A 13,178-nucleotide genomic window follows, 5' to 3' on the forward strand; every position below is an offset into this window, starting at 1 on the left:
CTAAAATCGAAAAAATCCACATCTATTGGCTTCTCTTGGTCAGTTTGGTGGGTGACCTTTTCATAAAAAGAAATTGAGTTAATTAAGCAGGACCTTTCCCTCATGAGCCCATGATGGCTATGACCAGTGACTGCATTGTCTCTCAACTGTTCTTCAGTAACTCCCAGAATAACCTGCCCCATAATTTTGCCAGGCACTGAACTGAGACAGGTCTGTAATTACCAGAGTGTTTATTCTTTTCCTTCTTGAAAACTTGGACAACCTTTGACAGCTTCCAGTTGACCGGGGCCTCTCCAGACTACCAAGACAGTTGAAAAATAACTGAGGGAGGTCCCACTCTCCTGACCTCTTCACTAAGCACCTGAGATGCTCTTCATTTGGATCTGAATGCCTTGGGTTTCTAAGCAGCTTGGAAGGTAACATTACCACTCAGAACTGCGCCAGTACCTGAATAGTAAGCTTTCTGATTAACTGAGTTTCAAAAATCTGTTCCAGAAGAACAGACCTTCATGCTGTGATTACTCCCCATCTCTGGGAAAGGACACAAACATTAAGCAAGTTCGATGCCTACTCATCAAATGCTGAAAATTGTGGGCTGCTTCAGATCAGCCTATTTTATCAAATGAAAGACATTTTTACAAAAATAAAACGGATTTTCAACAGAAGGAGGGAGGATAAGATAAGATTTTCTATTTTAAGACAAGGCAGAACAAAGCAATGCTGAAAGTTGGGTTTAAGAAAAGAGGACATTAGAAAAATCCACCAAAACATTTGATTACAGTTAAAAAGAAAACAAAAGTAAAACATCCCAAAACTCGGGCAAACTGGTGCCTGGTAGCACTCACTGGAAGGTGATTTAGCATAAGGATTCTTTCAGTGCTAATTTTGAAAGTCCTCTCTGAAATGTTATAGATAGCAGTCCACACACAGACAACAGGATGAACAACTGCATGGATACTGCATTGGTCAAAGGGATAATAGGGGATAGGATCCCTGTATGCTCACTGACATCTCTTTCTCTATTCAAACATTACAGAAGACTGAAATTGCTCTAGAATGCAATGTATAATTTAGTTTCTCTTGTTCACATTCAAAAGAAATGGGATTACCAGCAATTTCCTGCTTTCCTTAGTGCCCTGCCCTTCAGTAAACCTCCATCTATGAAGACTGACAGGCACTTCAGGCTCCTAAGAAGTCACATGGGGGCTTCATGGTTATAATGGTCACTAACACAGTGTTTTAATTTCCACTGTGGCTTTGATTTACTACTGAGGAGCACTTTTACTAAATACACTGCAGTATACTTACTAGCTTGAAAAAACATATTAGTACAAATACCTTCATTAGTCTATTCATAGCACTACACCTGACAAAAGAATACTCTGCTATCCATTTCTTTCTTTTCACTTGTCCAGTAAAAAAAAAAGAAAAAATGAATTACAGTTCATGGAGTTTTGAAGTTTCAAGGTACACATTTTGAAGAAATTCTACAATATTTGGTTACTCAGATAAAAGCAGTCTAGTGCACTTCAGGAGTCACAGGGTGGGAAAGGTAAAGGAAAGGGAACTCAGTATCAAAAATATCTAGAAGCTTCAATCTTCTAGATTTAAAGAAAAGTGGGACATTCAACTAGAGTTCCTTGATGTAAAGCAAACTTTATTGATTTGTTTTTCTAAGGAAAAATCAGATATTTTTCAATGTAAAATGGCAAAATCTATGTCCCTTATTTTCTTTACTTCCAACTAAGTTTTTACAAAGTGAGAAAAAGCATACTTTTGTAAAATACTGAAAGGCTGAACTTTTACACAGTGTGGGCATCCCAGCATACCTCCTGAATGGCTGTCATGACAACGTGTTGAACCGATTCTTCCATCATCATTATGGTCTGGATGTACTCTGAAAATAAGAGCATTCTGAAATGTTACTGTCGAAACTCAAGTCACACAGAACATGAAGTCAGAAGCTACATCCTTCCTACAAAATGACTAGGTGTCAACAGATGACACCGAAATGCATAATCACCAGTCAAGTCCCACCCCAACAAACTCAACAAGACTAACAGAAGTCCGTTCAGATATAAATCCAGGCTCACTGGAACACTGAAACAATGAAAAAAAAGTACATGATTGCCATCCATTTTTTTGCCTTCTGGCATCTCACACTTCTGAAATAACTACTTGTACTCCTTTTCTCACTTTGTTCCCAAACTATTCTGGCTATACAAGTACATGATCCACACATAGGCTGTCCTTTACCATTAGTTTAACAATAATGTCCTGCCTTCCTACAGTATCCTCATTTCAAGGCATTTTCACATCCATTCTTGGTTTCTGTTCTTATTTCTGTGCTATGTCACAAATAAGTCCCCTCCACTTTTTTATTCCTCACATATGTGTTGATGTGAGCTACACAACAGGTACCTTATAAGATGATACAATAGTTACAAGGACACATTCTGATATTTAGACCAAGTCAAGGAGTTTATTACTTGCGCAGTATCATAGGGTTTCCAGTCAGATATGATTACCTTTATATGTGACCTGTATTCTTTCAATGATTTGCCCAAGAGGAAGATGTTGAGAATCAGTCACCTCAAAGTGATTAATTAGGTCATGTCAAGTCTTACTCAAAGTACATAAAACTAGGCCATTCCAATATTTTAAATGTGCATTTTTAATGTCCAGACCAAAAGAGTAAGAGAAACACAGGAATAAGATATACTTCCCACATGAGGATGCCAAATAGTCACAAAAAGGGAGATAATTTTACATAGAGAGGACAGGAAGCCTAATAAAACTGAGTTATTTATGTATGCACAGAAGAAAATTACCTCTCTTTTAATTAATAGGATAGCCAGACTGTCTCCTAGTTAAGGGAACAATAAATGTAATTTCAGAAGGTGAAATCAAAGTGATTTAGACATCCGAGAAAACTGGAAAGGGCAAACTAGCTAAGCTGCACCATGGAAGAGGAAAACAAAAGGTCTGAAACCCTGGCTGTCATTTTGTCAGAAAGGAAACCAAACTGATTTAAATCAGGAGGAGATAGATATTTGATGCAACTTTAGTGTAAATACAGTAAACAGTTTTATTTATCCACATATGTATTTTATAAGCATGTTCCTATGCTTCCTGTTTTAAGTGTTAAGAATAAATGTTGGTAGTTGCTTTGTTACCTTAACCTGGCTTGCATTAAGTGTAATTTAGGGTAATTGGGTAATAATATGACAACCTGCATCCAAAGCAAGTTTAGAGCATGAGATCCGGGACACTTCAACAAGCAACTCTGTTGTTCATCACATTTTCTGTAGCATCTGAAGGAAAAATGAATTGATCCCTATTTCACCTGTGCAGGTCAGATAGACAGTCGGTGTCATGGGAGTCAAGAGAGGCAGAAGTCTCTTTCAGTGACTGATGAAGTGGGATGCAATCACCTAATAGACATCTCAAGTGGTAATTTGGATGCTCTCAAGGTATAATGTTCCAACTTCAGCTGCTGCCTAGAAGGGCATGGCTGCCAAAATCACTTTTCCCTATTTGCCAACCCCATTCAAAAGTCTCAGAAACTACAGTATCCCAAATCACACCAGACACATCTTTAGACTACCCTCCTGATGGCTGTCAGCCATGTAGCAAGATGCTGACTGAAATGCATTCTTAAAACCAGAGTCACACAGAATAGTGCAACAGTCACATTTTTTGATTCTTAACTATCCCATCTACCTAAGCGGGTAAAGCAAAACCAGTTCCACAGTTTGAGACTCTAAAACTAGTGAAGCTTGTAACAAAACAGTAGGACAAAATAATGGCATCACTGAAAAAAATACAGTTGTTTCTGACAGCAGCCTGAGAAATATACTTTCTCCTCTAAGCAGTTATACAACAGGGCAGATTTTCATTCACTGCCTGGGAGAAAAGATGCTTTCAAAATTTAATACCTTGCTTCTGTTCACAGTTCACAGCACATCCCAAAATAAGCTGAAGCATTCTCCCAAGCTCCGCAGCATCAGCATGCTCTCCAATCAGGTTAACATCAGGAAGGGTAAAGTCATTAATGTGTTGCCCTAGAATCTGCACAAAGACCCAGTACATACATGTTTTTATCACTACATATATTCATACACACACATTTCAATACATAAACGAGCAATTCACTACTTTAACACAGTTTTCAATCCACCTTCAAAACAAACTAAATTGCCTAACATCCAAATATTAAACCACACTGCTTGACACAACTAATATTTGAGAGAAGACAAACCTGACTCTTTCACCTAATGAGAAACTATTAGTTTCAAACTTAGCAAGATTTATTTCTTCAGATTAGAAATGTAACAGAGGCAGGCTTCCACAGTTATCAACAGCACAAGGATAATTAATTTTTTTTAAAAAACATTCCATTAAAAATGTCTAATGCCTAAAACACCTTATGTAGGCATAAAATAATATACACAAATGTTACATTTCTTACCACTAGAAAGCCCAAAATTGAAATATTTTACTTATACATGTTTCTAGCACTGATGGATAACAATTATGACAGCAAAAAACTCAATCACTTAGCTTCACACTTTTAGAAAATGTAAGGATATTTATTGAGTCTCAGAGCTAAGAAAGCTGGTTCCATGGAAGAGAATTTGAGGTAGCACAATACATAATTAAACAGCCCACATGCAGAAAGAAAAAAAAAAAAAAAAAAAAAAACAAGAACACAACAAAACAGAAAAACCCATGTGACTTACCATTAATGTAATCTGATTTATAATTAAGAAAGATTTACATTAATTCCTCCTACTGACAATCATTAAACAATTCTGCTAAATTGTTCGTAAAGAACTTTCAGAGGGCTGAAAATATGAATATGAAACATGGAATTAAACACCTCTCTGACACATTAATTGCAGATAAAAAGAAACTGTCACTTCTTAAGCAGGGTGCAATAAGGAAACAATGACTATGGAGGGAATCAGCCATTTGTTTGCTGGATGCCCTTTTTTGTGTTAATACTCAAGAAAAACAGAAAAAAAAGGTAATGGTACTTGTAAAAAACATTTAACAGATGCATATGAAGAATACATGGAAATCTAGCCATTCAAAAGTTTTCCAGGGTTGGTCTTTGTGAAGTTGTTGTGGTCGAGTTTGTTCTTATTTTGTACAGTGGTTTTTGTATTGCAGTATTATTTTCTTTTAAACAGCTTTCTCAAAGAATAAGCACCAACACTACCAAAAGTGTCTGTATACTTTAAATGACCCAGATTCATTCTTGTTGGAAAAGACTTTCTTCAGGTGATTCTAGTGAAAAAGCAAGAACTCTGAATGCATCAAGCACCAATGGAAAATATTACCATTGTATATAGACTGTGATACTACAGTAAAACACAATATTTTTCTAATTATACAAATCTGATATGTGTTTATATATTGACCTGTAGTTCCTGAATTTCTGTCAAATGCAATATTGTATTTAAATTAATAATACTATGACGACTTCATAGTTACTGATAATATAATTGCTGTTGACGAAAACTGAAGGGAAGAGGCGTATCATCAGGCACTATGAAGAAGCCAAGGATGAAAAGGTGTAAATAGAGGATTTTGAAATAAAGATGAGATACAATTTTAATTCAACGAAAAAAATAATTTGAAACAAATATGGAAATGAAGGATAGACTCTGCAATAAACATAATAAGATTTAAAAGTTCATTCTTCCACTTTTTTAAAAATAAAAGATCTTTACAAAAAAATGAAAGTTTCAATTCCAGAGCAGCAGAGTTCTATAGCAAGATTACTGGGGCATAACAAAGCATGCAAGCTATAGATAGGTAACACTGGCTTCTTGTTCTTCCATCCTATAACTGACAAAGACAGCAATGTAAGACAGCTATTGAAAGACTGCCTTACTGAATGCAAGACAAATTTTTGAATTTTTCAAGAAGATGAACAAAATTAGCATATATACTTTCCAAAGCCTTTTAGCTACATCAGGTAAAATCCATATACATTCATATCCATATTTTTGTAGAATGTGACTGCTAGGAGAGGGAATCAGGTTGAGGAAAACATAGCCAGGATTCATAGCAGAATCCAGATCATCTCCACAAGCATTGTCTCAGAAGGAAAAAAAGAAACCCAACCAAAATCCAGTCAAACTTACAAGCGCGCATTACCTTTGCAAAACTTAATTAGCTTGAAACAGCTCAAAACTTGACAGTAGTAAAGCTTTCACACCAGAAACTTAATCATCATACATACTAATGAGCCCAAAAGAAGCTGGCATCACTTTGTCATAGTAATATTAATTTTCTATAACAAAAAACTTATTTCATTGAAAATTTTAATGTAGAGAGAAGCTAAAAACGATCTTTACTCTCTCACCCAAAGGGGAAAAAAAAGAAAAAAAAAAAGGAAAGAAGCAGTCTTTAGCTGGAGCAGTGGACAAAGATAAAAAAAAAAATCAACACTGTTAAAGTCCATCATCAGAATATAGTCAGCAAAGACATCTACTGTTTGACAGAATTTGCACATCAGGCTCCTCTGGAAGCTCCAAGTATTCAACAAAGCAGATGAGAAGTTTGAGAGAAGGCTAACATCTGAGAATAGGCCATGAAACACTCTGTATGCCAAATGCTTTGCAAGAAGAAGTCAGAACTTAATCAGTAGAATATAATTTATGTTAAATATGTTAACTAAAATACATAACAAAAAAGGAATGTAGATTACTTAAAATGGTTCTTACCTCATGGTTGTAATCCAATATTCCTTTTAAAATTTTCTTCAGGTTGCTTACCTATTTGACAAGATGAAGGAAATAGAATAAATGCAGGGAATAAATTACAGAGAAATGATCACAAAGTAGGCAATCACAGAAGAATCACACAAAAGAATCATACAATTACATCTACTTGCACAACGAGACTTTCTGTTTGAGCAGTTTATTTTAGAATCATGAAAGTTATGCAATCGTCCCTTATAATCAGACTTCCAGACCTGATCACAAATCTTTATTAATTGACAGAACCTATTTAAATTTATGAAAAACATCACATTGTCTTGGACAGGCTTTAGATCAGACTCTAAAGAATTAATCTTTTTTGGAGTACTTGTTTATCTTGGGATTAATTTTGTATCCAAAAGTTGAAACATTGTTTCCCTCCTTTATTGTCTTAAAGTATCATAGTGATCTACTTTCTGCAGTGATAAACCTCTTCTTCCAAACCAAAAAAAGCTACTGCTCAATATCCTCCTCTATTCTCAACCTCTATAAACTTAATTTATTAACTTCCTCTTAATTATTCCTCTTAGTTCTTTTATTTTTGTTCATCTCCCCTACCCCAGTTCTTTACAATTGAATGTCTTACACCACCAAGGCAAAATTCACATTTCTCACTGATGCCTTCACCACCATACAAAAAGATAGATTCTGTTCATTTGCATCACCAATGGCACCAGAGAAGTGTCTCCTGCTGTACAGAATCTATGCCACACTTCTCTAGTACTGAGTATTGCTCCCTTTCCAGCAAAAATCCATTTACATCAAGTCTCTGAGAAAAAGAGAGCATTTAAGCATTTTTTTTTAAAAAAATGCCCAATGGATCTCACAGGTGATATTTACAGGTGATATTTAGGGGAAAAAAAAAAAAGGAAATCTTTGCTGAAAGTAACTGCTACAGATTCACACCAATTAATGCCCAAGTATTTAAGCAAGGAATTTAGATAATAACAGCAGAGCACTGCCTCCTGTGACAGAGGAACAACTAAGCGAACTGGAGTTGTTTCTTCTGGAGAAAAGGAGGCTGAGGGGAAACGTTATTGTTCCCTACAACTACCTGAAAGGAGTTTGTAGCAAGGTGGGTGTCAGCCTCTTCTCCCAAGTAGCAAGTGATAAGACAAATAGCCTCGTACCGGGGGAGGTTTAGGTTGGATATTAGGAAAAATATCATCACCAAAAGGGTTATCAAGCACTGCAACAGGCTGCTCAGGTAAGTGTGTGAGTCACCATCCCTGGAGATATTTAAAAAATGTGTAGACATGGTGATTAGGGACATGGTTTAGTGGTGGACTTGGCAGTGTTAGGTTAACAGCTGGACTCAATGACCTTAAGGGTCTTTTTCAACCTAAATAATTTTATGGCATCTAAAAACAGGTCCTGCAAAGACTGAACCTGACTACATTAGGATTCACAAAGAGCTGTTGCTGACAACAGTAGCCATAGCAGAAAACTGTCGAACTATAATGAAGGGAGAGCAAAAACTCTCAAATCCGAACTGTCTTTAAAGCCCACAGTAACTTATATTAATTGCATTCCAAAAACATCCAGCTAGGAGTCTGTCCATCGACAGAAGTCATCTCTCTTCCAAAAGATCTGAGGAAACACTATAGAAAACAGTTAGGAAACATGATGCTGAAATCCAGGAAAAAGCTAAACACGTCAACACAGTCAATGGACAAAATGTGGGGTTGAAAGCAAAACCTACTCTCTTTTCTAACAGAAACTCATGAAAGGAACAGGTGTCCCCTCCACACACATATTTAGCCATAAAATCCAAAGTGATAATGATCTGATTACCTTATTCCTATTAATCTACTCCCTTATGGAAACAAGTGGCAAAAACTTGACTACTTAATAAGATAGAATGTTTGTCTTCATAATCATTTAACTTCAGATCACAGAAGAAACAAATTCACTGGGACTTGAAAAGTGATACATTGAATATTCTGACAACCTAGAATGAGAACTGGAGATGCTACATGATAGCAAGTATCTAACAACATTTACTGTCCCTCCCATAACAGCATAATAATTAGTTTAATTCCTGGTTTATACCTTCTACTCCCAAACATATACTATTTCTGTAATATTACACATAACACATCATGTTTCTGTAAGAACTACAACTATCTTCTAAATGTCTGCCCAAAAGCAATCACCACCATCTCTCAAAGGCTATGCACAAGTATAACCACAGCCTGCAACAGATTTAAGAATGTAAAGAAATAGAAATAATTTTATTTTTATGTCAAATCATCACAGAGAACACTGCACTGATTGGAATATAATTTTCAAACTTGATTCATTAAATCTTCCAGTTTGTAATTTACCTGAGTCTGCTGCAGAGAGTGCTACAGAAACACAAAGGCCATGCTGCAGAATTTAAGTCCAGTTTACCGATGAGAACATTGTGAGGAACCTTGAACTTGAACCTAATCCCAAATGAGAAACAAAATGGAAAGTACCCACCTATAAAATACTTCTTTTTCCCTTTCTTTGCAAGTATTGCTTGAATTAAAATCCCTTAAAACACAAAGAGTCATCTTCCTCCACATAACTTTCATAGATCTTACAGTTGAGATGCTGGAACAAAATCAATACTGATCAAAATCTGTCATCAAAGCTAATATACAGGGCAGCATCCTTGGAAAAAGAAAACAGCAAACAAACTGAAAAAAAAAATCTTGTCTTTGAGGTCCTACTTCATTCCACCATCAATCAGCAATACTACGATAACTTGCTTTCAAGAGTTAACTACCATCTTTGTCTCTGGCACACAATCATGCAACTGTAAGGCTAAAGCAGGTTCTTTACAGACTGGCTTAAACTTGACAATGATCACCACTATTACTTGGAGGGCTCTTGATTTTTTTTTTTTTTTTAGCTTGTCTGAAATGAATACACTTACATGGTTCTACTACCACTGGCAGAGAGTCACTGTCAGGAAACTACCACAATTGTTTTCTGTTTTGAGATTCAACTCAGTAGCCCCAGTAACATTCATCAGGTCATAGCATAAGTTCTTAAAAGGAAGACTTCAGCAATGAATGAAAACGAACAATAACACAAAAAAGTGAAGACAACCAATTACATCAGAATTTAAATCACGGCAGGTGGTGGTTGTTCAAAATTTTTTTTCTCTTTTTCTTAAGCATATCGGGAAAACCTAACTATAACTAGTTAACAAAGACCATTAAATCATGCAATGATAGAACACAAGAGATAGAATTTCCAATATTGATCATGAATATAAAGCACTGTATCATCCTTTGGAGATCAGCCCATGATCACATCGGATGCTTATCTGCTTGCATCAGCAATCTGACTTCCTCCATTTCCATACAAAGAATGTATACTACCCTCCCAACCACTTCGACATCCATTTCCTGCACCCACACCTCTGTTAGAAAACACATGAAACTTACTGGGAAAAACAATAAATAGTGACAACTGTGTTTTATTCCACTTCAGAAGCTGTTGCAGCTCACAACAGATGGATTATTAATTATTTCTAGATGAATCTCTATACGTTTTCAATTGCTTCCCATCTGTCATTTCCTCTTTTATTTCTCCAATCTCCTATTACCAAGGAGAAGATACTCACTTTGAACTAATGCATCCACAACAGCAACCTGCATGCTGTCATTCATTTTTTGAATACCTATGTTTCACTAATATCCACAGCAGTGCTGTGTGGATGTTCCTTATGTTAAATGATCATTACCCTCCCAGTTTACAGCCATCTTGGCTGTAGTATAGTACTACATAGTTAGCACACACCATTCAGTGTCTGACCCTTATTACACAGTATTAACCTGATAAACTGTCTGGAATGAAAGCAGAGATGATGGGCCCTGGGTTACTGAAGGCAACACATGATCTGGCAACACCATATGACTTAATGTTTGTGGGGTTTTTATCTGTTTTCCACACCCCCCCCCCCCCACCTGTCATATGAAATCTCTATTTTTATTTAATTACAATTTACTTACTGGTTCCAAACTGACGGTCTGTCTAGATTTCTCTCTTCATTAATATACTTGAGTAACAAAAGGAAAGTCTCATGAAACTGACAGTAGAAATGCCCCGAAGCTTGTGACTGCTGACAAAAAAGGAGCATGGTTTATCTAGCCTCTTGTTTTTGATCTAACATTATGACAGCCAGTCCCCATTTTTACATTTATCCTTTTATCACATGCATGAGGGAAATTCTGTTTGTGCTGAAGGTTGTGCAAATTGACTTATCCTTGTACATTTCAGGTCCTGAAGTGTCTGAATGGGAATGCCAATGTTCTGAAATGCTGTTCCAACAGTATCCTTTCACACAGGTTATAATTAAGAACCTTATAAACTCTGGAAGTGTTGCTAGGGAATACTTGCAAATGGTGAGAGAATTCTTAATCAGCTTCCTATCTCATTAAGGTACATATTCTTCCCAGCTGCACTTAAAAGTGGGGGTGCCATGGGGATTGATGGGAAGGAGACTGTGTATGGATCATTACCACCAAATAAATAAGGTTTCTGCTCTAAACTGCATTCTGCAGGACCCTGTCTCCTCACTGATTATAAATGGACCCTAGAGAGAGACTATACCACTAGCTTTGGGGGTTATCCCCCCTCCAACCTGTCTTCTGCAAAAAGAAAACCCAAAAGGAACAGATATGGATGCTTTTTCTAGTTAAATGACAAGGAAAAAAAAAAATTAAATATGGGTCTGAAGACAGAGAGCATTCCCACATAAAACTTCTATTTGAAGACAGTGCTGACTTAGGTATTAAGAATATATTGAAACAGAATTAAATATATCAGTTGCCAATTATCTTTCTGACAGAAATGAATGCTGCCGTACAACACACCTATAATCTCTGCTTCTTACTTGCAGAAGAACATTCACATGACAGGCTTCTATCCTTATCAGAAAAAAAACTTCTAAAAGGCTGCCTATGAATAAGTGCTCCCTTCCCTTACTAAGGAAAAAAAAGTAGCAGAAAGAGCATACTGTACACTGAAAACTAGCTTCCATTACTCCACCAGTCAGCCCATCTTGTACTGTAGCAAACCTAACTGTACTACTGCAGGAAGTCAAAATTAATACACAAAAAAAATCAGGTTTGTTTACTTAGATTATAGCACTAAGTAGCCTGTGCTGTAATTTCATTGGTTATTCCATTTTGCAATATTGTATCAAACACAAGGCACTCAAAATGTACTAGTTGCAGAAAGTCTAGTAGCTGCTATTGTTTGAATGTGCTATTCAGTATTGGAACACACACAGCTTCTACTATAAACATCAATAAAATTGTACATTCAACTGATGCTGTAGTCTGAATGCCAACATGAAAAGTCCAAAAGAAAAAGTCAGAAATCAAGCTGAACCATCTATTTCCTTCCTTTTCCAAGCCAGGTATGACCATGCTGAATGGAAGGGGACAGGGGGGAAGGGGCCAGTTTTAGCCCACCCCTCAGAGAGTCAATAGCTTATTCTGTAATTGCCAAAGTTGACATGTGTGTATCAAATCATTTACTGTTTAAATTTCTCTATTATTGGTATTCCTGTATGACTTGACATTGAACTGTTCCCGTTTCTTGATCAGGGAATTTCATTCCTGCAAAATTTTGGCAACAGAATTATTTTCTATGCTGCTCTCCATTTTCAATAAAGGCAGTTTTATAGTCAAAATGTCATCTTCTTCAGTGTGAAATACTAGTATGTGCATAGATAAACTCTGACTATATTAAAATCTTGAGTTGTACATCAGGAAAGATATGTCTTTGCCCTTTTTTTTTTTTTTTTTAACCACAACATAAAATTGCAGTTAAGGCAGAAGTGAAAAGTAGATTTCTTTGTTGCTCAAGGGAAAACATAAACTACTATGTACCCTGATGTATGCTATGCCCAAGAAATTTTAACCCCTAAGAAGTAACACGTTTATTAAACACAGTAAGCAAAGATCTGGTCAGCTGTAATACACAGATTGCTTGCTGAATGCTTCCTACTTAGCAAGTCCACTGAGTTCTAACATTTCCCTTTTTCTATCCTGTGCATTGCTCAATCTCTCAAGTTAGACAACCTGTGCAGAAACCAAGAATGTAACAACAATCTTCAATTTATAAATTTGTTTTGAACTGGTACAGCAACAGGAAAAATATTTTTAATAAGACTGCCTTCTTGCAGTTACTGGAAAGTGAACTGCTGAACAAAAAAAATAATGCAAGCTGAGCCATATATACTTGATTATTCCCCACAGAGGACAGCATCCAATTCAAAGTTAACAATTACATAATTTTCTGCTTATCTCTTTCAATGGTGGCTAGGATGGCTGTACCAGGCCTATACCTCTACAGGCCCTCCTAACCACTGTTCCACAAAGAAGAACTACCTGCACATTACATTTTGGTTTGGGTATT

The 13,178-nt window shown here is 36.3% G+C and overlaps 1 protein-coding gene across 5 annotated transcripts in view; it reads right to left on the bottom strand.

The window, feature by feature from the left end:
* The window catches only part of HOOK3 (hook microtubule tethering protein 3), a 105,245-nt gene that overhangs the window by 62,617 nt on the left and 29,450 nt on the right, over positions 1–13,178 (bottom strand). For all 5 annotated transcript variants that reach the window (XM_032990670.2, XM_032990662.2, XM_032990680.2 and 2 more), the window contains exons 4-6: positions 6,738–6,788; positions 3,939–4,071; positions 1,830–1,897 (exon numbers count right to left, since the gene is read on the bottom strand). In XM_032990670.2, the coding sequence (XP_032846561.2) occupies positions 1,830–1,897; positions 3,939–4,071; positions 6,738–6,788 (252 nt within the window). The remainder of the gene's footprint in view (positions 1–1,829; positions 1,898–3,938; positions 4,072–6,737; positions 6,789–13,178) is intronic.

This window comes from Tyto alba, unplaced genomic scaffold, assembly GCF_018691265.1.
Source record: "Tyto alba isolate M040663 unplaced genomic scaffold, T.alba_DEE_v4.0 Super-Scaffold_13, whole genome shotgun sequence".
Classification (NCBI taxonomy): domain Eukaryota; kingdom Metazoa; phylum Chordata; class Aves; order Strigiformes; family Tytonidae; genus Tyto; species Tyto alba.